We start from the raw sequence: 27135 nt of genomic DNA, 5'->3' as shown, positions 1-27135 counted from the left end.
TGGCCTCTAGAACTCAACACTTAGTTTGAGACAGACCCTTTGATGTGTGATGTATTCTGCAATGAGAACAACCCCATGATGTACACTTTTTTTTTTAAGTCCTGTTACATTTTGATTTCTCCATTCTTTTTAACACCTGGATCATCTGTTTGCTTGTGTCTTTTTTAGCAGGCTTCCCACTCCTGATTAAGATTTAAAAGGAACTTGCTACTTATTTTTACCCTCTGAAAAATGGTATCTCAAATTCTTTTATTGGCTTATATTATTGAGTTTCTGGCTTTGTTTTGATCTTTCTCAAGTCATTTTGGGGAAATGATTAGCTTTTGGTTTGAGCATCTGATTTTTATAACCATCTATGAAGATTTTAATCTGTAAACTTTTAGCTCTGCCTTTCAATTTTAGTGTTCGAGTTTTGTTTGTTCTTCAGTTCTTCACCATTACAAGGAAGCTTCTCAACAGTAACATTTTATGACCCAGGCTCTTCCTACTTCTTGAGATCAGATGAGTGTTTTCTCTTTCTTCGTGTGACTATTTTGTTGTTATTGTTACTGTTTGTTTTTTCCACCTCTTCCATGAGCCAGACCTAAACAAGTATCTTAGCTTCTGTCTGCTGATGTGATCCTTAGCCAGTCTGGCTGAGAGTCACTGAAGTATCCCATTACCTGCTGTGTTTTCTTACTTGGCAGCCTGTCTTTACCTCTGTATTTCATAAAATGTCATACAGTTTCCATCCTGTATTTCCATCCATGATTGGATATTAGTCTTCTAGGTGACATATTTCAATAAACTTTTGCTGTTCAGCTTAGCGTTTTAATTCATAGGGACTTACTGTTATTTATTGATTCTCCTAGATTATTAATTGTGTTTTAGCTTTCTTCAGTCCCTGTTGAAATATGACTTTCTGTCTTTTCTTTACACTTTCTATCTGGAGCAGCGATATTGTACTGAAGGTCTTTTTTCCACCAAATTTTCAGTAGGAGTGTTCTGTAAATAATGCAATTTAACAACAGGCATTTTATTTTTTCCATGTCTTTCTTAGGCTTTTAGTGTTTGTTTATACAGAAATGTGTATACTTTCACATGACTGTTTCATTTCTCCACAAACTTTAAAAAGAGAATCTGTCTGTTACGGCTTTTTTTGCCATTTCTCTCCTGTGTAAGTTTAATAAACTTTTGTCTTCTGTAGCTGGGAGTTACAGATCTCCACAACATTATTGCTTCTCTTAAATCATGTAGAATCATAGAGTCACCAAGGTCAGAAAAGACCTCCAAGATCATCTAGTCCCACCTACCACCAGTATTTCCCCACTAAACCATGTACCTCAGTACAACATCTAAATGTTTCTTAAACGCCTCCATGGACAGTGACTCAGCCACCTTCCTGGGCAGCTTATTCCAGTGCCTGACCACTCTATTGAAGAGGAACCTTTTCCTAATGTACTATGTCCTTGTAACCTCTTCAGTTTGAATAATTTCCTATGACCTTTGAAGTGCCAGCAAACTCATTCTTTTCTGGTTTAGGTTAAATTTAGCTACCTCCCAAGAGCACCTTCCATGTACCTAAAGATTCCTTGATTTTTTTTCAAATTGCCTTTTAAATTAATTTTCTTAGCTGCTTACTGAACCTAGGCTTGTCAACCTATTTTGTTTCAGGAACACTGATGAGAGAGCTACTACAGTCTTCTATTTCTCCACTAGCGACCAATACTTTTGCCTTCAGGACTTTTCTTATGTTAGTGTTATTTGCATAGGCCATAGCCTTTGACTGCTCCTTAGTACCTCTGGAGACCTCTGTGAGGTCTGGTGTTTTTGTGTTAAGCAGAGAAGCCTGTGTTCTCTGGTATTTTAGATTTTGTGTTTCTGATTGTCATTGATACAACACTGAAGTAGATGAGCTTCCCTCATTCCTATTGGGCAAACTAGGAAGCAGTTGGATTCAGCTGCTTTGTACTAAGCGAGGGAGAAGGTGAACAGCTACACAGCTAAACTCACTAAAAACCCACAGGCCAAAAGTGCTTGATATTGTAGTCAGCAACATAAGTGATCACGGGGGTGTTTCCCAGGACCTAAGTAGTCGGTCATTTTATTATCGCTATTATTGTCTTTGTGCTAACCAGGACAGATGGTGTGAAGACAAAGAATAGTTCCTGTTAATTTCACAAGTATAGTTGCATTGGTGCAAAATGCTGAGCTTCGCATATGGGGAGATTTTATAGTACACATTGTTCACTATTTGGAAGTTTGAGGAAATGTTCGAGGTGATCAAAGTGTCACCTGAAGGATCTGAATGAAGTGTTGCTATACTGATAATGTTCCGATATACTAGCAAATAGAAAATGATGTAGAATCTGGCCATGAATCCAGAACTGTTTCTTGTAGGTTACATATATGTGCATGCAGCAGCTTGGAAGCTATAATGACAATCTAAATTTCACTATGCACATGATGTGCAGATTGCTGGTCTGATTGCTGGCAGGCGAGTAGTCAAATATCACTGTCTGCTAACAGCAGGTGCAGAATGTGGTTCTGACTCATTAATGGGGAAGTGAATTTCTCAAGACAATAATCTCTGTGAAGAAACTGGATGTTGAACCTGATGTTCTTATCATTGATGTACCAAGCCAAAGAGGGAATGTTGAATCAGAGGGAGACATCTCTTGGTGAAAATCAAGTGCTTTGTCAACATAAAAGTCAGGACAGTTTGATTAAAAAGTACAGTTCAATTAATTTGTTGCTAATGTCCATGAACATGCTGCGGAAAGCTCAATAAAAGATTAATCAACTAAAATATAGAGGTACATGAGAAAGCTTCTAACGAGGAAGGTAAGAAAGAAGCATGAGCAAAGCTTTGAGTTATGAAAGATAAAAGGAGATGTGAGAGGCAGAGAAGTTTTTCTTAGTTGTGGATCCAGAAAATACCATGCAGGCTTGGAATTGGCATCTGGCCTTAAAGGCAAGTCATCATTTCTGGAGTGAAAATGGTCTCATAGTGATGAAATTGATGGAAAAAATTCTGTGGTGGTCAGTGAAAACTTCTCAGTTGTCCTAAATGATGAGATTCTAAATGAAGCTGTACAGCTACTTGGCTGGGAGCAGCAGCGTCTCCCAGTAAAATGGGGATTTTTCCAGCTGCCTAGCATATGACACGCTGCAGTCAGTTGTAAGCAAGTTCACTAAAATATAAAAATACAGGATAAAAGTTACAAGCACCCAGGAGACTTTTGTATCTTTATCTTTGGAGAGAACTATTTCTTGAGGTGTTAGAGAACTGAAATGCTGTGTACTTCTATGAAGAGAAAGGTGATGACATCTTTTCCAACTCTTGTGAGAATAACTACAATGATTTTCAGAAGATTTTACAGGAAAAAATTGCCAATTTTTGCTACCGAGGTATCTGTACAGATTCCTGCAGTCAGCCTGCTTAAATGAGGATGTCCTACTTTGTTAAGGAAGTGGTGAGCTAATAGTCCTTCAGGCCATTTTTTTTTTTTTAAATGCTCAACACTTTTTACGGTAGTTATATGAAATCTTACATAGTTTCAATGTTTGAAGAACACTGCTCACTTCTAAAAAATATGTGTATTCTCATTTAGAAGCATTTCACTGATCTCAGCAAAAAGTGATTTTAGTAATGATTTAGTATAGTAAATGGTTTGAATTAATTCTGACTAAGCATGTGGTATTTCAGATCTCAGCAGGGGTCTGCTGTCTGTAGACTGGTGTCAAATTCCATTAGATGACAAGAAAAAGGGAAAAAGCGCCAAAAGAATGAGAGAGATGATGGGAGGAGATTTTATGCTGAGACTGTTATTGTAAATGCTTGTTTGTTCATTTTTATAGGGTGCTTGATCTAATTGTGTGACTTATATAAAAGAATGAATTGCTGTACAGCAGCTCTGATGTTTAAAATTAAACAGAAGGCACGCTGTTATTTGGAAGGGGAGGGAACAGAATGGGGAATGAGAGAAGGTTGTAGTTTTTGGAAAGATCAGTGAAAGTGATTCAGATTTTAGAGATGATAACAATATTATTACGTACTTATGCATTTATGGGGGTTAGAACAATTTGTAACGGTAGACTTTTTAATTTCTTCAGTGATTAAAAGGCAGCAAGATAGCAAACACTCAGGAAGATACAGCTGTCAGGCAAGATCCGTGTGTTGTAGGCCTGGCCGTTATGTTTGAAAGTGTCATGCTGATAGTTTAATTCCATTACTTCTGGTGTATTTTAATTTCTGTGAGTAGCAATAAAAAAACAAGGAAAGTGTTTTGTGTGGGTTCTTTTTTCATCCTTTGGAAATAGTTAGGGAAACAGAACATTTAATTACTGGGAATTGGCCTTGTACCTGACATCATCTTGTAACTTACTAAACACACTGATGATTGCTAATACTAATAGAGACGTTCCAAGCTCTAAATGCCCTCCTCTTTGAAAATTTCACTTCTTTAGAGAAGTAGAAAAATACTGTTGAAAGTAATTTTGAGAATAAAATCCCGTGCCAGGCAGCCTGCCTCTGTTGGTCTAAAACTAGCACATATTTTATAGGCAGTATTGGGAAAAGTGCCCTGTACGTGTTGAGGCTTTCCAGAATGAATTAAAGTTACAGTAATTATTTTTTCATATGTATACTTCAATTGCCTTCAGCTTACTCTATTCTATCATTAAATTCATCTTTTACATTAGATAAAAGATGTGTATGGTGAGATGTAAGCACCTTGGGCTTCTAGAAGCTGTGGCTTTGTTGTTGGCTCAGCTAGGTGAAGTCCCAGTGAAGGCAAGGAGGCTGCTTTCAGATACATGGAATGAAGAACTGATGTAACTGGGATCTGTTTTTTATTTCTTTTACTGCATATATTTAAGCCAAACCAAAACTTCAAAACTTTGCAATAGGCAATCAAAGAAGGGAGGATAATAGGAATAACTTTTATATTTAGTGATCAAAATGGCTCATCTAAGTGTTGAAGTTGGCTTACACTTAAAAAAAAAAAAAAATTTTTTTGGTGATTAGGTTGTAACAAGGAACAAAATTTTGATAGATTGATCTAATGACAGAATATGTATATATGTAGATATGTAACTGTGTGTATACATGTGCTGAAAACTGAAAGCTGAATGTTATTCACTTGTTATAAAGTGAGATCATCCTAGAAAGCAGTATATACCCATACATGACTGAAATGGAGAAGCATATTGTCAAATTCATGGTAGTTCATTAATAGATTGATTGTTACCATGTTACAAATTTGATGTTATCAAATTTGACATCATTTAAGTCCAAGTTTCCTGAATCTTGGCTTTCTTCAGGATGGTGTGAGTTCCTCTTCATGGCTGCAACCTTGACTGTATGATAGACAGTGTTGTCATGTCCCACCCATAAAGGGAGGAAAGGAGTGACATTGTCCTGTCTCAGGGGAAGGGTCTTACTTCTCAATGTGTAACAGGAGTTTTGCAATCCCACCTGGAAGTGCAGGAGTGAAACAGTTTAATTAAATGCTTTTGATGAAATCTGGGCTGAAACTGATCATGACATTCACTGAAACAAGCTTTGGGGCGGGGATGAACAAAACCCCATTTATTATTATGGAGTCGTACACAGAAGAAGATAAGGTAACTTAAATGTGTTGTTTCAAAGGTGAGAAAGGCAAGTGTTAGTTCTGAAAAGTTTTTCTCTTTGGCTTTGTGGTGATAGCTGAGGTACAGGAAGGATAACCCTCAGCCTGCCCTGCCTGATCAGTGGTAGGCTCTCATAGCTGTGTTTCCACTGGTTTCCAGCAGCCAGGGATTGCTGCTCTGCTCTGGGAGCCATATGGCTGATGGCTAATGGCGTGAGCCATATGGTATATCAGCTAATGAGCTTGGCAGAAAGTCGATCAATTCCTCTTTTGTCCTGTCAAAGTCCAGAGTCTGCTTTGGTTATGTGTATGCCTGAGCTCGTGGCCCCTGCCTGGTGTGATGCTGACCGGAGGCGTGGGGACACTCGTGGCAGGGTGAGCATGCTGGAGGCAGCTGACAAGCATGGAAGTGTGCAGAGCATGCACAGTAAGGTCATGAGCAGCAGGGGAAGGATGTGAAAGAGTGCTACAGCACTTGTCTCGTATAAATACTGGCTTGTGTAGTTTGTCTTTCATGAGGAAAAAAAAAAATGCTGAAACATTTATTTATTTACTTATTTATTTATTTATTCATTTTTGCACTACCTGTAGAAAGTTTTATATAAGTAAGAAACAAAGCCCACAAAACATAAAATGTTAAGTATTTAAGCTGGCAAGCTAGCAGTGGGTAAAAAGTATCAGACACTAAGAAAGCCGCTACAAAACCAGGGGAAAAGCAGTTGAAATCAGTGTTGAAAAATGATCAAAAAGGTGCTTTCAGATTGTCCCCGTGATCTCACCAACAGTAGAAGTAGAGGTGAAGCACTTCTGCATATAGTGTGACTTGTGGAGGGCATTATACTGCTGCAACCGCAGCATTTGGGGCCTTTTGCAATCCTTTTTTTGCTAAAAATTGCTGCTAGAATTCCTAACAGCTGCATGAATGAATGAAGTTTGTACAACCAACCTTTGATACAGTGCTGTTGTACTTCAACCACGGATGCTTTGGAACAAATATAGTAATAAATGTTTTTTTTAGTGCTTCTATCACTAGATGATTTAAACATGTTAGTGTAGTAACTTTTATACAGGTTCTGTAAATAAATTTAATTCTGCTTTATTCTGAATCTCTTTTTGAGGTATGTTCCAGCCATTACTCTGCATGTTGCCTGCACATTTCAAAGTAAGCTCTTGCTAGGAAAAAGATGGTGCATATAATCTGTAACTCATCCATCCAGCTGAGTTCTTCAAAAAGAAGCAAGATAGATAGTACCTGATAGATATATTGCTGTCAAAAAAATTAGACTCTAATGGACTTATTGACAACATAGTCAATTTGGGAGGTGTTTAGACAGCTGCATTCTTCAGTAGAGATTCTTCAGTTTAACCTGTGAACTATACTGACTGCAGAGATCTTGTGAATTCAGAAGCAGAAAAGCTTGTGTCACTTTCTGCAGATTGGATTTGCCTTGCCTTTTAATTCACTTAGTCCTTCATGCCTACCGCATTACTGCCGTGTGAGTTAGTTTTCTCAATCTACTTCAACTAATATATATCTCAATTTAACAAAAGTAGTATTAGGGTGGCTAATGGTTATTTATGAAATTAATCCAAATTACAGCTTCTTACATTGACAGAAATCCTGTTTTGATTCATATCGCTATGATTGATTGACATTTGATTGATATTCCCATGTCTTTCTGAAATATCAGTGCACCATCAGTTAAGAGTATCTTACTCTTGTCTGACCTTTAAATACATCAGTTTTTAACTTTCTTTTCATTTTCCTTTGTTTTCAGGAAATTGAAGACCACGTGGCATTTTTAATAACTGTTCCAACAGCCCTAGCAATTTTTTTTGCTATATTTATCCTTGTCTGCTTAGAGCCTGTCTTTAAGAAGCTGCTCCGTGTATTTTCGTTGGTGGTCTGGGTATGTCTTGTTGCCATGGGATATCTCTTTATGTGTTTCGGAGGAATCATCTGTCCCTGGGACCAGGTAAGATTGTCTTATTACTAATTTTATTTCTACTGGCTGGATTTCTAGGAGCCATACTCTGCGAAAGTGACAACACTAGCTTCTGTGGGATATCTCATGAAAAATTTATGTGGCCAGGTGTTTCTGTGCTAAGATTTCCTGCATCTATTTCATTGATTTCAGTCCCCCCAACTTCCTTCTGTAGTGAACATTTGATTCCAGTGACCAATTAGCATGTTGGATGTACGAGTTTTGTTCAAATCTGCTGGTGCTATCTTCAGCTTAAAGTGTGAGAGCTTTCTGTTCAGTGGTCTTTAAGATATTTTGTAGCAACATTTGAAGAAAAATGATTGATAACTTCCTTACGTATCTAAGGAAATACATAAGTACAGAAACAGGGAATTACCATTTCCTTAAAAAAAGTAGTAAGGAAGACAAAGAGAAGTGTAATTGCCTTTTAATTGCGGCATTTTTGAAATATTAATAAATGATATGTGATATCCAGAGCTGTACCTGATGGATTCTTTGGTGTTATGCTACATCCTTTTCCTTTCCTGTATTCTCTCAATATGGAAATGTTGTTGATGTAATAATCACTGCAAACCTCCCTATAGGATGGAAAAAATCCTTTAAATATATAAATGCGTCCCCTGAAAAGTCTGTGTTGAGTGCAAGTTTAGTGTAAGACTTAAATTGTAATAGTCTGTGATGCCTTCTAGGTCTTTATCTTGAATCAATTTATCTGACTTTCTATTTGCAACTTGCAAAGACTTATGCAAATATTGAACTTTAAGTATGCAACTAATTCCTATAATATCGTTGATTCAAATGATTTAAATTGCTGATGTATGTTGATAATATTAGTTTTGGTGCCTTCATCTCTGTGACTGACTTCTGTATTGTTGTTTTCTTGGAAGTTCAGAGATTGATTAATAATTAATCTCCTTTCTTGTTCTTCCCTTTTTTTTTTTTAATAACTATTTGAAACTACCAAACCAGACCACATTTGAAAGTGATAAAAAGCAAGCCTGAATGTGTTGTATTTATATCTAGGTACCCATTTCACCATGAATGTCTCTGTATCTTTGTGATATCAAGGCTAGGGATTTCAAGTGGCCTTACTTTGTTGATTTATTTATTTATTGCCAGCTGTGAGATGTCATGCTAGAATATTTCAAGCTTTCAAGCTTAGATACAAATATATAGTTAGCCATATTATCTTTTCATTGCAAATTCTATGGAGTTTAATCTTGTTATTTGAAAGAATGATAATGATTTTCAAAAGCATATGGCGTGAAAGATATCTAAAATGGATTATGCTGTTGCAGTCCTGGTGTTTTCTTTAGTCTGCCAAGGAGGTTTGTCCTACCGTGCTTCTTTGTTAGCAAAGTGTAGGAATTTCCATAACATCATGATGACTGGGTTGGCCGTCTACAGCAGGAAGGGCTGCAGAGCTCTTGGGATAGACATGGTCCTTTAGCAGCTTGCTAGAACATAAGGAGTCAGATGCTTTGATCTGCTCCTTGGTCGACGTGCAAGAGGTTCGTGGGAAGAGGATATTTGAAAGCAAGCAGCATTAGTTGATCTGCCCAAAGCAACAGCTGTCTCATTTAGTGGACAGGACTTTTCTAAACAGCAGTGACTCTACAGCCTGTATCTCGCTTAACTGGAACTTGCTGGTGCGCTTACTGTCTGGCAGGAGGGGGACTGGGGTACAGCAGCCTTTGATCACTTCAAGGAGTCGCTGCCTCAGATACTTTTTTTTTTCCCTTGGAATAGCAGTGCTGTTTTGGTGATTGCTGTTGGTACACTTTTACCTACTATCAGTTAAGAGTAAACTACGGAAATATGGAAACCTTTCTGGGAGTTTGACATCATACAAACCAGGCTGATCCCATGTTTAATGGGGAAAAAAAACAGCCAGCAGTACTGCTGTGCAGTCCTATAATGTTGGTGTTTTGATTGCTCTGCATCAGGAATAGGTAGGTCAGTAATAGATGTTCTGCCCTATAATTATACATGAAAGCAAATCTGAAAAAATCCTTCATCAAAGATGACTGACAGATTCTTTCTTAAAGGTTTACGTTTTGTGAATTTAAAACACGTTTTGCTTCGTTTATTAGGGCCTTTTCTTGTTCCTCTATGCTTCTTGTGAGAGAAAAGAAATTGATATAAAATTTAAATTAATTCTGTTTCAGATATATCCTTGTCATAATAACTAATTGGAAAATGATCAAAATACTAATTAAAAAAAAAAAAGTTCATGCATCAAGGTATTTCACTTTCATTTTCTTCAAACTATAAGCTAAGTTTGTTCTTGTCTAGCGAGGTTTAAAAATACTCTTTTCAGCACATCTTTCATGTCTTCCAAATCCCGAGCTTGTAAAAAAGATGGAATTTCTTAATTGTACCGATAAACAGTTAAAAGATAAATATACTGCATACCATAGTTTATAGAAAGAATGTGTTTTTCTTTCACTTGTGTACAAACCTTCTCCCTTTGAAAGACAACTCTGCATCGTTTATGTTTTGGCTTGATGATTTTAGTATTCCTTTTGGCTTTTTTACGTGCTAAATGCCAATTTTCTCTGTTGTTGGAAAAACCTCAGGTGTGAACTTTTGCAGCTTTTGTTTACAATAAAAATACCACTTCAGAGAGAGTATTTTTGTTATGAATTCAATATATATTTAATGTGGAGCAGCTCCCTTTGTGCCTGCAGGCACATAGCTCAAATAACTTCCATGAAAAATGAGGAATTGAAAATGAAGCGGGCTGGTCAGTGCCGGTATTTTTTGTGTTAGTCCTGTGGGCTGGTATGAAATAAGTGCAAATCATAATTGGTTTCAGCTTGCTTTTGTTGTCCCTGCAGACTGCTTTTATCTGTCTGCATTTCCTCATCTCTTGTTCAGCCACAGCTACAGCTTTGGAGAGAAAGCCATTATTGGGTGTGTGGATCTGGCAGTGTTGGGAATGGGGTGCAGGCGGCTTCAGGCTCTTACTTCGTCCCTCAGGCCTGTTTGCAAGCCCTGTGCTGGCCCCAGAATTGCCTGCTGAACCTTAGCCAAAGGCTAGAGCTGGCATTTAGCTGCACGAGCATCATCAAACCCATCCACCAGAGGAGACAAACTGCAGGATTGTTTGCATTATTAATCTTTCCAGATAGCTTAACTCCTCAGTTAGCCTCAGCTCCCCTCTTCCTTATGGATGGTGCAGATAAGCCAGTTGCATTGAAAAGGAGATGGAGAGCACCACCTACATGAAAAGCACCACTTACTTGGAAAAATTTGAGCAGTGGTGGCAAATACCCTTCTTGTCTGACAAACTGTTACTACAGAAGGGTGGCAGTTCCCTCTCATTGCCCTGATGGCTCAGGGAACTGGGATGTTTTGATAGGGCCTATACGGATGAGACTGACTTACAGCCTAATGGAGGAAGGCTGGACTGTCTGAGATGAGTGGATGTCTGTATGAGAGGTCTGGCAGGAGGCACAGAGCACCTTCCTGTGATGGATAGGAAAGAAGCGAAGCAAAGGAAGTTATGTATTGCCTGAGAGACAGCAGTTGTCTGCTGGCAGGTCTTTCCAAATCTAAGGTGTGAGTGATAATGCATGGGGCTGGTTTCTGTGAGGAAGGACCCGGGGAAGATGTTCAGAAAGATCTCTGCCAAAATCAGTGGATGATATGTTTGGTGGAAAGCCGAAAAACACAGGTTGGACAAGCTGAGGAAGAAGTGCTGGTGGAAGAAGGTGATTTTGTCATATCAGGACTTTTCTTTACTGACAGAAAGGTTCAATTTTCTAACAAACAAAAATCCAGTATCTATCTGTAAAAGTATATGTCAGGGGATGAATTTAGTTTTGTTTCCTCTTGATTCACTGGCAGTACAGTTATTGTTCAATGGTTGCTTTTCCATTCCATGTCATCTTCTGACACATCTAACATTTCCTCAGCCTTTTATACAGGATATGTGTAAATATATCAAGGGGTAAGAAGAGCTCTTCAGTCACACAGTGGATGATTAAAAAAAAAAAAAAGAGTAATTATACAACATTATACTGGTCTAATGAGTTCTGTCATTGCTGGATTTTGGTATTCAAGTGTAGTTATAAATGCGTTTGCACAGCCCAGGCACCAGATGTGATCCTCCTTGTCTATATTCAGTTACAGCACAGAAATTACTACAAATTACTTCAAGCAGGATTTGACACTTCTGATTTACAAAAAAATTATCCATGTAGCCCTGTATTTATAATATGTTTGGCTATTTTATTCTAACGCTAGTTTTTGATCTAAGTTCTAAAGAACTTCTTTGTTTTGTTTTAATGTGTGAGTAGAATAGAGCAGTTCAGTTGGAAGGGACCTATAGAGATCATCTAGTATGATGGCCTGACCATGTCAGGGCTCAGCAAAAGCTAAAGCATATTAATGAAGACATCGTCCAAAAGTCTCTTAAACAGACATGGGGCAGCAACCACCTCTCTTGAAAGCCTGTTCCAGTGTTCAATCCCCTCATCATGATTTTTTCCCTAGTTTCCAGCCTGATGTTCCCCAGCTCGTATTTGCACTGTTCCCACACATCCTGGTATTGGTGACCAGGAGCAGAGCCCGGCACACTTCTCTGCTTCCTTCCCCTCCTCAAGCAGCAACGAGGCTGCCTCTCAGTCTCCTCTTGGCTGGACAGTCTAATCCTCCTCATCCTCTCCTCAGAGGAGTTACTGTTATGGAACGTTATGCAGGAGGAGATGTAGTGTGGTTGAATTCCAGCCTCAGAGCAACACTTGTGTATGAAATCTAGGCCAGATTTGCAGGATTAGTCTTTATTATTCTCATTTTCTTTGATACTTTCTTGGCATTTGAGCATACAAGTCTGTTGCGTGCTGAGGGATAGAGGCCTGCACAGCGGATCTTCTGTGGACAGTCGTGGTAATTAGCTCCTGTGTTAATTTGAGGGGCTGCAGTCTGTCTGGGGGCTCCTACGCAACAACATGGGTTCTGCATTTCTGAGGGAGGACTTTAGAGCCGTGTTTGGAGGTGAGCAAAGCCAAGGATGCAGAACTGGAGAGGAGTGTGTGTAGGAGGTCTGAGCTCTCAGAAGACCGCTGTATCTGTGGCAAGCTGGATGGGTTCATGGAAAATAAAGAATTTTGTACAAAATTGTCCAGGGTCTCATTTCCATATCTTGCTTGGGACCTGCATTGTCTGCAGTTAGCCCTGATGTAAATTACTATTAAAATGTGCACTTAAATGGTGCCAGAACAGTTAGATGTTTGAGAAGAAGATCAGGATGGATGCCAGGGAAGTTCCTGCAGCACAGGAAAGCATGGATGAGTTATTGTGAACCTTGCTGAGGTCTCAGGATCTGGAGAATGGAGGAGACTTAGAATTTTTTCAAGTTCAAGGAGAATCAGACTATCAGGAATGAATATCTTAAGCAAGGAAGTGGATCTTGAAGGAACATGGTTTGGTACCTTGCAGTGTGAATAGTCACCTGGTAAAGGACCAGGTGGCTTGTTTTAAAGGATAAAGTACTGGGTAGCAGTTGATGCTGCGCTGTAGGAGCAGATGTGGGAGAAGACGACGAAGCCCAGAATCCACAAGTACAAACCATTTTTTTGGGATCATGTTAGATGAAGGAGAAGAACAGATGATTTTTATCTTAATATTCTTTTTTTTTTTGTAAAAGACACATGAAGTTACAGGCTAAATATAAGGGCATTTTAATGTATTTATCAAATTCTGGTGTGACTATATTTGTATATAAGACAGGAAAAAGCTGAGCTACTAGAGACCTGCCAGCTTGTCATTAAAATCAGTAGTGTAGTAGATTAATATAGCAAAATAGTGTGTAGAGCCTTTGAAGACCCTGTTAGCATAGCTAATGTGCCGTTGTTAACCTTTGGTATGTGATGGCAGTGTGTTCTGATAGCTGTTCAGGGAAAGAAAACTGATTTATCTTAAATAGGAAAAGCTGTTCTGTTTATTTTTTTATTTTCATTTTTTTAAAAGTAAAACATCTGTTGTGGTGCCAAATGGAAAAGAAGAAGCAAAACTGGAGGAGATGGGAGTTATTAAAATTATTTTAAATATAGGCAAAGGGAGATGGCAGCTGTGGTGACTTCAGAGAGTATCAGGCCAGAGGAAAATTGCTGGTTTAATTTCTTGGGGAGCTCTCTGGGGAATGATTCCCTTTATTAATGGTTTCTACCACTTATGGGGCAACAGAATGTCTCTGCTATATAAAGATTGTCGATGGCACAGTTAAGAGTCCTGCAAAAGAGCGGGATGTTATAGGGCAAGAACAGCATGACCTTGAAGACTGAAATAATAGCAACTAGATTAAATTTAATAGTACAGAGTACTAGGTGGGCCTGCATTTGGGAACTAACTGCAGAAAATTCAGCTGTGGGCCAAGAGATCATCAGTAGAAAATGAGCAGGAAAAGCAGAATGAAGAGGAGGTGCATGAAAAGGACAGTGCATCACTGGGGTAGCAGTTACGATGACAAGGGACCCAGATCAGGTGAGGTTTCACTGGTGCCTTGATCACTATGCACATTTTTGGTCATCTGCATTCAAAAGGATACACTGAAGCTGGAACAAAAGCAGCGAGTGAGATCATCAGGAGAAAGGAGAGAGCCCATTTTGTGCGGGGAATTTGACAGCTATAGAGGAGGAGGAGAACAGAAGAACACTGAGAGTGATGTGACTGCCATCTATAGATGATACAGATGATACATCTACAGATAATGCCACTGGGGCACTGAGTTTGTGGAGTGGCTTTCCAGTTAGGACAGCAAGGACTAAAATCATGAATTGGTTTTATAGTGGAATGCTGCCCTTATTTAAAAGTCATTGGGTGTATTTGCTAGCAGGGGAATGGACTTCAGTGATCTAAGAGTATCCTTTTAGTCCCTTATGCCTATACATACATCCTGGTGTCTACTGAATTAGTCTAAATGGAGATTTACTTTGCATCTGAAGTGCATATTAAAACTAAAGAGAGAGATTTTCCAAGTTATAAAAGTTCATGGCTTTTTATTATTTAAATGTTTTTTATCCTTCTGGAGAAGGAAGCAGTAGTCTCAAAAAAAAAAAAAAAAGGGAGTATAATAACCTAGCTGTATTTCTGATCAGGCAGTTATTTTAGATCATATAATTGAGGTTTGATGTAATATGAACACAAAGAGGCTGAATGTCTCCTACACCTTTATAAGAAGAGCCTTTTGAAATCCTTGGCTTTCTGCTAGTTTATTTTTCTTTACTCCATTTCCTGTAATGATTTTTCCATTTCAAATCATAAAATTAAGTATGAAGGCTGAACTGATTGCAGATTTCGTCAAGATTATTACATAGTTTATACATGTTGTGATATTTGCTGTGCAAGTCACGTGGATCAATTTTGCTATGGAAAGTATTAATGTAGCTCCATAGAAGTACAATAAAAACTTATGTCGCAGATAAATATGCGAAATTGATTGTGGCACACTTTCCTCTCCATGATGGGAGATTATGCTTATCAAAAAATCCCTTAATGATTCTTAGAATTCTAAAAGTAATTGAAATTTCAAATATCGTCATATTGTTCTGATATTACTGATATCAAAAAAAACAAATGACAAATGGAAATTAATGATTCAAGCCATTCATAAGGGTTCTTATACGCTTAGTAATTGATTGAACATTAGAAAATAAACATTTTAATAATTTTATAGTACATAGTAATTAACAAATACTTATATGATGGAACTGTCTGAGAACCTTTAAAGAAGTTGCCCACAATTTCTTAGCTAAGCGTACTTTAGGCCATATAAGCCTTTTCCTTTAATTGAAATTGTTTTCTGCTTAGAAATTTTGCAGTTTGCCTGACTTCCAGGATTGGATTTTTTGGCATGACACTGCTTGAGTCTTTTGGTCTGAGCTCTTTGCTTAAAAATTTGATCTTAGAACTGAAGTAATTTTGTGGCTTTAACACCTAATTCTTATTGATGTCAGAAAAGTTTTGTGCAGAAGAAATCTGAAGTCTTCTGGTAGCATTTACAATTGATTCACCAGGATGGTTAAACCCTCTAAACACTTGGTTGAATTTTATGAGAGCGGGAGACATTAGAAAAACAAAAAAAAAACAAAAAAACACAAACTTCTGTTTCAGTAAGGCTGACTCAGTATTAGTTGTAGGAGATGTATGTTTACATCTCAAGTTCATCCATATTTGTGTATGTTTTATGTATCCGTATGAATAACATAAATTATAAAATCTGTATAAATAACATTTAAAAAAATCTTAACTAGACAAGTATATATTTTCATAAAATACTATTTTATTATTCTGAATATACTTCAATTTATTTTTTAGAGAGTTACAATCTAGCTAAAATTTGAATTATATGAATTATAGATAAATTGTAAATTTTTTGGGAACAAGAAGACTTAGGTCTGCTTTCAAGAGGTTATTCATGTTAACTTACTGTTTTGGGGACAGAAGAGACCTTAAGACCACATAGTTCCAACCCCCTTGAATTGGGCAGGGACACATCCCACTAGACCAGGTTGCTCAAAATCCCTCAGCCTGGCCTTGACCACTGCCTGGTATGGGGCATATTGACCCATTGGTTAATTTGAACAGTTTCAAAGTTGACTGCGTATTCATTGTGTTGCAGTCTAGACTGCGTTTTTCTTATTTGCTTCTTATACATCCATTTTGATCTAAGTTATACATATATAAAAATTCTCTATTCATAATTAATTTTATATGTCTTGTTTTCAATGCATTATTTTGTGTGCTTTACTTTCTAGACATTCTTACTCAAACAGACAGACCTGAATGTCTTTTTAAATGTTCTTTTATATATAACATTTGAATGATTTGAAGGTACCTTTTTTATTTATAAGAATCACATTTAAGATTGCAGTTGGAGTGATGACTTAATACTACAGGTCTGCATGTCTCATGTTCTCCTGTGCTATTGCAAAGTAATTTGCATTTTGTAATCTGCACTGTCTTTTTCCTCAGTGGTGGTTTCTACATTTCTTTCTTTTTATAATAACTCAATTTCAGATTTTCTGTAATCTACTAGTTATTTATCTACTGCATATTTGCAGTATAAGTGTACACTGAGTATTTATATATATATATATATAAAATGGTTTGCTTATATTGCAATTCCTCTGTATTCATTTTTTTGCACTTCCTTTTATAAATTTGCTTATTTTCGCATCTTTCTCGTATTTAGCATCATACTTGTCATCTCTCCCACTTATTAGTGAGGATTGCCTTTCTTTAGCGCTTCATCATTTTTCATCACCTTGTACTTTTTGTAACAACATGTTTTGTCTCCTTCAATATGGATGAGTTTATGTATAAACCAATATTTTTAAGCGTCATTAGTGGCAACCATAGTATTGCAGGTTCAAATTTCCAAGGGCTCAGTTATAGGTCTGTCAAATTCCCCTTGACCACACATTCAGTTCTGCTTTGAAAAAAAAATAAAAAAAAAAAAGTCTTATTACTCATTTTGACTGTATACATCATCTAACAAGAGCTCCTGTACTTGTTACATAAACAAGTGTACTTTGTACAATGGGGTGTTTTAAATCTCTTTCACATAGATGAGATTGCAGTTTTTCTTAGATGCATCTGGATGCTGTTTTTTTTCCCCTTTCTAGTAGGAGCCTGAGTTACTCACTCTGGAAACTTATCAAATATGATTTGGGGACTTTGTCGTGTCTAGTGGGATGAACAGCCAGGTCTACCAAATGACAGAGTTTTGACAAGGGGGAGAAAGTGTGGTATCCACATGTGGTGTCCACATACCATTCATCTGTATTGTTGTATTATTTGCAGCTTGTATTTATTTCCATGATACCACCTGTTACCACCCTGCTATAGGCAGGGACACCTCCCTCTAGACCAGGTTGCTCAAAGTCCCATCCAGTCTGGCCTTCAATGCTTCCAGGGAGGGGGCATCCACAACCTCACTGGCAACCTGCTCCAGTGTCTCACCCCCTCACAGTGAAGAATTTCTTCCTGATACCTAGTCTAAATCTCCCCTCTTCCAGTTTAAAACCATTTCTCCTCATCCTGTGGCTATATGGCCTTATAAAAAGTCCCTCCCCAGCTTTCCTGTAGGCTCCTTTCAGGTAGTGGATGGCCACTATAAGGTCCCTCTGGAGCCTTCTTCAGGCTGAAGAGCCCTAGCTCTTTCAGCCTGTTACAGGGTATCCTTCTCCAGAGAGGCTAGTAAAAGAATCTCTACTAATCATCTTTCATTTCCCTTTCTTTTTCTTTTCTTTTCACCTCTCCTTAATTACTTATAATGAAGTTTCAGAAAGCGCTTCTGTTCTGAAGCTGCGTGAGCATCCTGCAAGCTGCATTTTACAATATTGTGGAGATGTGTAGTAGCCACTGAAGTCTGCTAGAAATGGAAAATCTTTCCAGATCCAGATCCATTGCATACTGTTTTTGTAATTAATTATTAGATTAGCAGTAGGAAGCATAGATTACAGAACAAAATGACTTTATCTCCTGTAATGTTTTAAGGCTTGTATTCTTTACTTACCTTGCTGACCATCCATCTATGATAGGGATGAATAAATAAAATCAGATTTTTTTTTTCCAGTAAAATGTCAGACTTCAGTCTTCAGTATCTTTGCAATTGTATTATGTTGTTTATTTTAACCTATGTTATCGAAGCAGAGGGAGTCTACCATGCCAGGTGTATCTCTTTGTTTGAAATAGCTGCAGTCTCTGTTACAGTGCTAGAGGACTGAAGTCAGAACACAAGCCCACTACTGCTGTGTCTGTTGTTTCCATGAGATGAAGCCTTTGCCCATGGGCAAATAGCTGCCATTTGGCATCCTTGGTCTGAGCTCCCTGATGCTGGAGAAATGTTGGATTTGCTGTTAGTTCTTGGGCTGCAGTATGGAAGAAGATGCATTGAAGAAAAAGGTGAAGAAATAAAGAGGAATTGAATTAAAACCATAAAGGAAATACAGTCAGCATTTAAGGATAAGTTAGTGTAACTTGATGATAAATAAAATACTCAGTTGATTAGACAAGGAACAGTGAGCCTTTTGCTTGAGCGAGAAGCAGACTTTCAGCTCTTGTTATTTGTGTTATCAGTGGCAATGAATAGAGATGGGATGGTGAACCAGTATGAACAAATAATCCAGGAGCTTTAAAAAGCTCACCTTCTGTGGAGTAATTTTGAAGTATGGAAGGTCAGCAGTATTGTATGTTCCAGGCTGCTGGCTCATTGTCATGCTGCTATAGTAAGGTTTCTTGCAGCTAGGGAAATTACTTCTTATTTATATATCTCACATGTTTCATACTGAAATGTATCTTACATATTTTTATATATAATTTAACACTTGGTACACTGATAATAATATTATGACTCCTCAAGCATTTAGAGAAAAAAATAAATCTTGCAAGAGGAAGGAGTGCATGTTTTGAATAAATTAATTTTAATGCAGAATATATATGAGAAAGTCATTCTTTTTAGGCAAGGTCAGTTGATGAACTCATGTTACATGAAAAAGCTTGTATCAATTTTAGAATCTTTTTTTTCTAAAGCAAAAATTTTTTCCTCGTTCCTTCTAATAGCTCCTTAACCTTGAGATCCTCCGAAAGAAGTTATTGCCTACATTGCAACTTCACAGTAAAAAGTCATAGTAGTATCTGTTCATTTAAAAATACTGCTCAAGTTAGGTTTCTTCTTATTGTTAAGTAAACTGTTAAGTAAATTCCCACTGGAAGATACTGTTTTTCAGTTTTCAAACTATTTTTTCCCTTTGTCACTTTTTTTTCTGACTAGAGATACTGGATTATTTTTTGTGTTGAATTGGTTTCATGAAACTTTAATCTTTAGGGCTATAAATTATTCACAGCTAATGCTAAGAGTTAGGGAAGAGGCAGCACTGGGAAAGCCCTTGTGGAAGTGACAGTCCTATACATCCTGTCCTGTCTCTAAATCAAAGCAACGCATTAGGCTGACTTGTGTGGGACAGGGATTCTTTCCACCTACCTATCCAGAGTGGAATCTCTTAGAAATAGACTTTGTTCCTTCTCCAGTCCAGAAAACTGCTTAACAGCTGCAGTAAAGCCTCCTGGGGGGTTGTTCATGAGTGCTTCTTTGTAACAATTCAAACCTCTTGCAGTGAGGTAACAGCACTACAAAGATTGTAATCAGATGACTACAGTTAAAAATTCTCGGTTGATGTATTGCCGTTGCCCACTTTGACATTTACATAATTTTAATGGTGTCAAACTACCAGAGTAGAGCTCAACTGGGAGTGAATGTCTAGCGATCATTAATCCATTGTACCCGGGTAAGCATTTTGTCATGATTATCAGAAGATATATTTACATGGAGACAGGCAAAGGTGACATATCATCTAGCCTCTTTGCCCTCGGGAGGTGATGGCTGCTCAGCTTCCTCTTGAGGAAGGGAGAACAGCTGAGGGAGTTGCTGGAGCAGCTCCAGCAGTCAGCAGTGACTGAAGCTGAGGAGATTTTTGCCTGAAGCTGAACCCCTTCCAAGTAGTTAGGAATGGCATTTTGAATCCTCTCTGCTGCATTTCACACCCCTATTTTGTCTTTTTTTATTTTTTTATTTTTTATTTCCTGAACCTTAGTGTGGTATTTTTAGATGTAATGCAGTACCTGGTCTTGTGTTGTACATGCTTATTTTTGTTTTAAATATCTGCTTTTCCTTGAATTTTGAAGCATGCAGGGTGCATCGTGTCCCCATTTGTTTAATAGGTCATCATGTAAGTAATACGTAGCAGGGATCATTAAAGGGGATATTGTGTGTGACAAGAGGGAAGTTATTTTTAACAGCAGAACTTAAGAGCACTCTCTTCTATCCTAGTCCCCCAAAAGACAAAAATGACTCATTTACATTTCAGATGTGATGTAGATACCAACTGTTACCAACTTCATTCAGAACTGTGTTGAAGCCTTCAAGAATTTTCTTTTGGATGAATAGAAAAATGACAAGTTATTAAATATATCAACACTAACAGTTGTTAGGCTGGGATTACACTGAGTTTTCAAGAGGTACTGTTTGGCCAAATATATTATGCCAAAATATATTTTAAATTTTTTTTCAGTCCTTTAAAACCAGTAAGGAGCATATAAAAGCCTTGCTTTCTGAAGCCAACAACTCAAGTTCTGTACCTAGTGTCTCAGCTTCCCACTGATGTTTTGGTGAGAGAAAGAATCGATTTACCACTTGCAGAAAATATAGTTTAACAAGATATCTTCATTCTCCCTTGAGATAGTGTACTTTTTGAGACAATGTAGAATAGTGAACTACTTTATCTAACGTCTTTTGTATATTTCTGTAAAAGATGCAGCTTTGCTGGCTAAAAACTGCCATTTTAAAAACTGCTGATAATCTTGGGAGAGTCATTTCAGCTACTTGTAACAGCTGCTGTGATTTTGGTGGAAGGACTGAAAATAGCTCTTTGGATCATATCTGTGCAGTAACAGCCGTTAGGAATGGGTATCTCTCAGACTTTTCCAGGGAGTCCTTGTGAAATTAATTCCACCACTTGTCGCAGCAGTGTTTCAGTAACTCCCTTTTTCACTGCAGTTCTGTAGAGGCATAAAACCTACCAGGACCACTTTGAAGTGGATCAAGGCAGTGGTGTGGAGCCCAGGCATCACTGCCGGGCAGCGATTTGGGAGAACGCACGTCATGTTGAGTATAACCAATTCCAAAGTAAGAAGGGCTGTACAAAACCAAGAGAAAGGAGCAACTGTGGAGTACTGCTGGAGCTGAGGAAGGATTGAAGGACCTGAAGTGCTGTCACACAACCTGTGCTGCTACTGCTGTTTGCCTGATCAAAAGGAGGCTGACAGATCTTCCAACTTATCAGGCCTTTGTGTTTGCATCAGGTGTGTTCATGGTATGGGCTGAAATTAAGTAATGCAGATAAGAAAGAAATTTGAGCATTCTAATTTGGACAAGGTCTATCAAAAGTATGATTTCTCACCTGCTGCATAGTTTTAAAAATTGCAAGATGTATAAACTGTGGAACAGAAAGGCTTGTCTGTGCAGCTGGTTATTCAGATGGCAGCTAAATCCATGTGTTTTTTAGGTCACAGGATGTTTATAATGAACTTCCATGTCAACAATGCAATAAGAAGAGTATGTTTCATCCTTAGAGGTACTTGAATTATTATCTGGGCCTTGGAATTGGGTACTTTTTGCTGAATCAGAGGAAATATTAAATAGCAGATATGCAGCCTAAATACATGTATTACACTGCGAGAAGAACATGCGTTTTGGGAGCTGTCTTCTCTTTCTCTCTGGAAGCATTACCAGAACTGATCAGTTGTCACTGCTGGTGGAGATAGTTGGGCTATAGGTGATTTCATAAAGGCAGTTCTACTCCGTTTTGTTGAAGTAAAGGTTTTCCTCACGAGATTCGTCTAGAACGTTAACACCATAAAAAGTAACATGAATGAATACTTCTGGTATGGTCTTGGTGAATGCAAGGATTATATCCAATTGCTTATGTGGTGTGAAAACACTTGAATGTTTGTTCAGTTACCTTCATGTGATGTTTGGCAGTGATGGTAACAAAAAACCAGGAGTGACATATACAGATTTTCAACACAAACCTGTGCCATTACTCTAACCAGAAGCGTGAGAGCATTAACTTCACATTTACTTTATGGATGTGATCTTTATGTAGATATATCATCTGTTTTCAGTTGTATCAAAAATCTAAATGAACATGCATGTAATTTTGTGTCATATGGTCCCTACAACTTATAATGATAGAAGTGTAGAATCAGGGAATATCCTGAGTTGTAAGGGACATACAAGGGTTAACGAGTCCATCATGGATGGGTGATTTATATTTATCTAGCTGACTGTACTAGACTGAAGCTTCAGAAATGTAAATCATAGTTAGAGATTTCTTTCCTCTCAAGAACAGGGAGGAGATGCAAAATAGAAGCAAATAATTTGCTGAGTTTCCAGTAAGTGTACAGTTTTTTGTTTTTTTTTTTTTGTCAGCTCTATGAAAGTAATACTTTTTTTGTAGAGGTAACTTTTTTTTTAAAGTAGAAGATGGAGGAAATTAACATATATTTATGTTTATTGTCCCAGGTATGTGATTTGCAAAGAGCAAATTAAAGTACCACATGGAGAAATGTCTTCAAATGTGGAAAAACTGATTATGTAAATGGTATTTGGGTAATGCAGTTTCTTCCCTCATACCAGCACTTCAAAGAGGCAAACCAGCACTGCAGGGTAAAAGGGATGAAGCAAGAGCATATTCAGATCTTCCTCCACCCACCATCCGTGGTTATAGCCATTCTGAATGTTCATTTGAGTACTTCTGAATTCACATTTTCATCACTGAGCAAATTTAAATCTGATCCAGGAGTAATCAGCAAAATAACACGTCAGGAATCAATCTGAAAACATCCTAATAGGTACACTACTGTAATATCAGTGTAATGGAGACTACAATAATATCTCGGATTTTGGTTACTTGAATTTGCCCACGTGAAGCAATTAATACTTTGTGAAAAGTCTTGCTAATAATAAAGTGCTTTGTGCTGCCTTGCATAAGGCTGGCTGAATTGTTACAGAACTGATGGTGTCCTGTGCAGGAGGAAAGCAGCAGATGTTCTAAATGCCAATTTGAGTGTATGTTTGTAATTTATAGAACAACGTGTCTGAAGCTCTACATCAGGCTTTCTAGAGCACTCCTAACTGAATGCTTTGTCTGCCACCAGCAGCAGCAGCTCTAAGAACATGCATCTTTTGGGGAGTGTTCCTGTGCTATCTGCTGGTTGTGAGCTCTGGTTTTCAATTTGCTGGGAGTTTAACAGATGAAAAATTAAGAGCAAACACTCAAGGTTTGATTTCACAGCCACAGTCTTCTTAAGGAAATGCTCTTAGCTTTTCTTCTGTGCTACTGAAAAAACAGATTACACAGTACCCACTTGGAAAAATAAACCAATCTGAGTTTTTATTAATTCTAAAACAAGCTATCAGGTAGCCAAACACTATATAACAGTATTTTCCATTGTGTGCTCATAAGTATGTGTCTATCATTTAAAGTAATACGGGATATAACTTTTCCCATATTCCCCAGTTGTGTTTGCTGCTACTTTTGCCACTGTGAGCATGATGCATCACATCCTCCTGTTGCCTTATCTGTGTTCTTCACAGGCCTTGTCAGGTGCAACTGCATTTTTTCAAATTCAAAATATATAAACATCTAGATAGGTATATAATATCCAGGTAAATTCTAGCTACCTAGTTGGAAGAGTTGTCAGAAAGAATCAAAGATATCCTCTGACTAATGCCAGATTTCTTGGAAGTGTCCAAGCTTCTCACTCTGCTTTCCTGGGAAATTTTGTTCTGCCTTCTCATCAGAGGTTGGGAAAAATGCCTGGTTCTTCTTATCATAGCTACGTTGCTTGTAGCAGTGTCAGAGCTGCTTTGCTTTTGCAGTTACCCTTCAACTATTAGACACCTCTCACGACAGAGAGACCTTTTTGTTGGACACTTTTTAAATAAAACCATGTGCTGACATCACAGACTTGATTCAGGTCTGACTCTGCAGATCAGCACAAATGAGTCCTGAGATGTTAGCAAATTAATGCAAGTATGTTTTTGTTTTAGGGAAAAGCAAGCAAAAAATACGACATTGAATGAGGACAAGGTGTTACTTCTTTTACTGTTTCCAAAGTTTGTTCTCTGTGGCTGTTCCCTTGTATAGCCCACTTATGTTTGCGTAAATGGCACATACCCTTGGTTATAAGTAATGCATTTGAGATCCTAACGTTAGCAGGATGGGTGACATTTTATTGCAGCACTGGTCAGTTACAGAAAACAGGACTGCCAAGGAATGATTTCTTTGAGAGCCACATTTCATTTTAAAAAGGGTACAGAGGAAACGAGCAAAAGCTGGAAAGACTGGGCCAAGAAGTCTGAAGGCTGAACAATTATTCTGTCTGAAGTTTCTGACTGATTTTAAACATCAGCTTTTAGAAGAAAACGGGACTGTATGTATCATTCAAAACCAGTTTTAGAATGCCAGCCTTAAAATAGAATTGTTCCCTGGCACTTCCAGAAGGATTTTGTGCATTCAGAAACTTGAATTGTTTAGAAAAATGACATGGGCCATTGCTTTGCCTGAACTTACGTATGCCTTTTTGTAAAATCCTCCAAACCACTGAGGACTGAATTCCTCTGTAACAAAATAACAGTGTAAAATATGATAGATTTTGAAAGAGGCATTTTATCTTGTATTTAAATTCACATTTCATGAGCATTGAAGACCAAACACCAAGTGTGCTTAGACTGGTATAGTGCTGTGGCTTTATTGAGTGAACACCATACTGAAAGATGTTGTATTAGAAATGAAAGCCATTAGTCGTAGAAATAGGGTCAATGAAAGAAGTTAGACTAACAGCAGCCATTTATGAGAGACAAGCATCTTTTCATTCACTATGGGCAGCTGCACTCCAGACAGCAAAATAAACAAAGAAAACTGTGTTAGTGCCCAGTATGTTCCTGGATAAGACTGACTCTATGGCTAGTATATATCGATTTAAATCTAGAGACTCTGAGGGAGGAGAAAAACAACCAGGAGCGATGAGAAAACTATTATAAAACCCATTATCAATAAATCAGTCACACAATTTTATTTCTACCTCAGTGACTGCTAATTGCTAGTTTTTCACCAAAATTCTTATACTCCCAGTTTGCAGAAGCAGAAGTGTTATGCACGTGTTTTTCTTTTCTTCTGGCCATTATTACCATTTTCTCAGCTTTTATTCAATTTAATGGGTAAGCAGCGGAGATTTTAAGTGCTCATATAAAATGTAAATAAAGACGAGCAGAACTCTTCTCACAAAAACAAAAATTGGGCTGAAGTATGGTATGTTTTTTTTCTTTTTTAATATAATTTCAGTGTTGTTTTTATATATGTAAACAGCTCCTGAAGTTGCTAGGGGATGTTTCACAGTTGGGAATGAGTTTGTGCAGTTGCATGTAGGTGAGTAACAGCTTTGTGAAACAATCCATACCTATTAAGAAGTTGACCATACAGTAAAGATGTCTGGGAAAGTTCTGCAAAGCACTGAATCTTCCCATTCTCCTAGGAAAACCTATAAATGAGTGAGGCTTCTCATTTTAAAGAAGTTGTTTTATTGCAACATATTATTTTTAAAAAGAATAATCTCTTGAAATTGTACATATGAGTATATATTTAATAGTTTATTGATTCCTTTGCAGGCTAGCGTAATCAGTAAAAGAAAACATTCTTCCCTTCTATTAAAATCATCTCAAGTTGATATGGTTTACTTAAGAGTTCTTTTTTGTCTGATTGTGTAAGTGTGCATAAGGCAAAGGTCTTTCTGTTACTTAGAAATACACTTACATGACATACATAACAAATTTTTCTTACCTGTTTTTGTCAATGTTGAAAGGTGGCTGCTGTTTGGCATCAATCCTATGGGGAGTGTTGTTATCACAACTGATGTTCCTAACAGAAGGGAAACAGAAGTGCAGCACATGTCAGCACTGTATTGATCTTAAAGTTAACGTTGCTTGAACTGTTTTGTAAGTAAGGTTTTAATTGCTTTTGGTGGATATAGATTTTTTTTTTCCAAGATTTGGGTGGAATAAATTGGTTCTCTCAGTGGACAGCTGTCATGAATATATGAAAGGAGGGTTGCTACATAGCTGATGCTCTTACAGTTGATGAGAATTTAAGTAGGAGGTTTCATATGATTAAGCCTAGGCAAGTTGATGTGATATTTTCTGTGTAGTCTGCAGGGAGCTCAAAAATAATGTTTCTTGTAATACTCCCTGTTCTCTATAACTCTTAATTACTAGGCAAAAAATCACCATTGCTTAAGTATTCAGTACATCTTATGTATCTACGCATTATAACCACTTCAGTGTTTCTGGAAATTTCAGCTGCCATTTTTTCTCCAAAATAAGTTCTCCAGAGTCCTGAATGGGTTAGAGGTTTCTGTTTCTAATGCTTATTCTGTTATATTTGTTGGTGGTTGAAAGTTTTCTATTTGTTTTGTTTGTTTTTCTATAGACTTCGCTTCTGTTCTGAAGTTGTTCTAGGCCCATTGATATGGTATAGCTGTAGCAAGTGGGATGTATGTTTCATCATCTGCCTCAGAGATGAGCCATCATCTCTCCCTGTTTCTTCAAACTCTTCTGCTCCTGGGTGGTCTCCTGGGTCCTCCTATGTTCAAATCATTTTATGTATTCGTTAGTTTCATCTTTGAGAAGTCAGAGATTCTGACAACAGGTTGAGTTTATAGGAATCTTAGCAATATTACCTAGATCAGATTGTTCAAAGCTCATTTGAGGTTTCTCTCTCTATTTTCTACAAATGGTTGGCTGGTGCCACATTGCAGTAACGTTTACTTAAATGCTTTTGGGTTGTTTTTGCTGTTTTTAATTGAGAAAGTATCTCAGGAAGAAAGGCAGGTAGCAAGCCGGACTTTACATGGCTTAGGCCTGATGGTCTATGCCTGATTTATGCTATGGTATACCTTTGTAGATCTGATCT

The 27135-nt window shown here is 37.6% G+C and overlaps 1 protein-coding gene across 1 annotated transcript in view; it reads left to right on the top strand.

The window, feature by feature from the left end:
* The first annotated feature begins 6732 nt into the window (after positions 1-6732).
* The window catches only part of ADCY2 (adenylate cyclase 2), a 193904-nt gene continuing 173501 nt past the window's right edge, over positions 6733-27135 (top strand). The window contains exons 1-2 of the mRNA XM_031552698.1: positions 6733-6774; positions 7391-7588. Coding sequence (XP_031408558.1) covers positions 6733-6774; positions 7391-7588 — 240 coding nt within the window. The remainder of the gene's footprint in view (positions 6775-7390; positions 7589-27135) is intronic.

The sequence above is a fragment of the Meleagris gallopavo genome, chromosome 3 (assembly GCF_000146605.3).
Source record: "Meleagris gallopavo isolate NT-WF06-2002-E0010 breed Aviagen turkey brand Nicholas breeding stock chromosome 3, Turkey_5.1, whole genome shotgun sequence".
NCBI classification, from domain to species: Eukaryota; Metazoa; Chordata; class Aves; order Galliformes; family Phasianidae; genus Meleagris; species Meleagris gallopavo.
The sequence above is the reverse complement of the archived record's forward strand: the minus strand, read 5'-3'. Positions and strand labels throughout refer to the sequence as shown.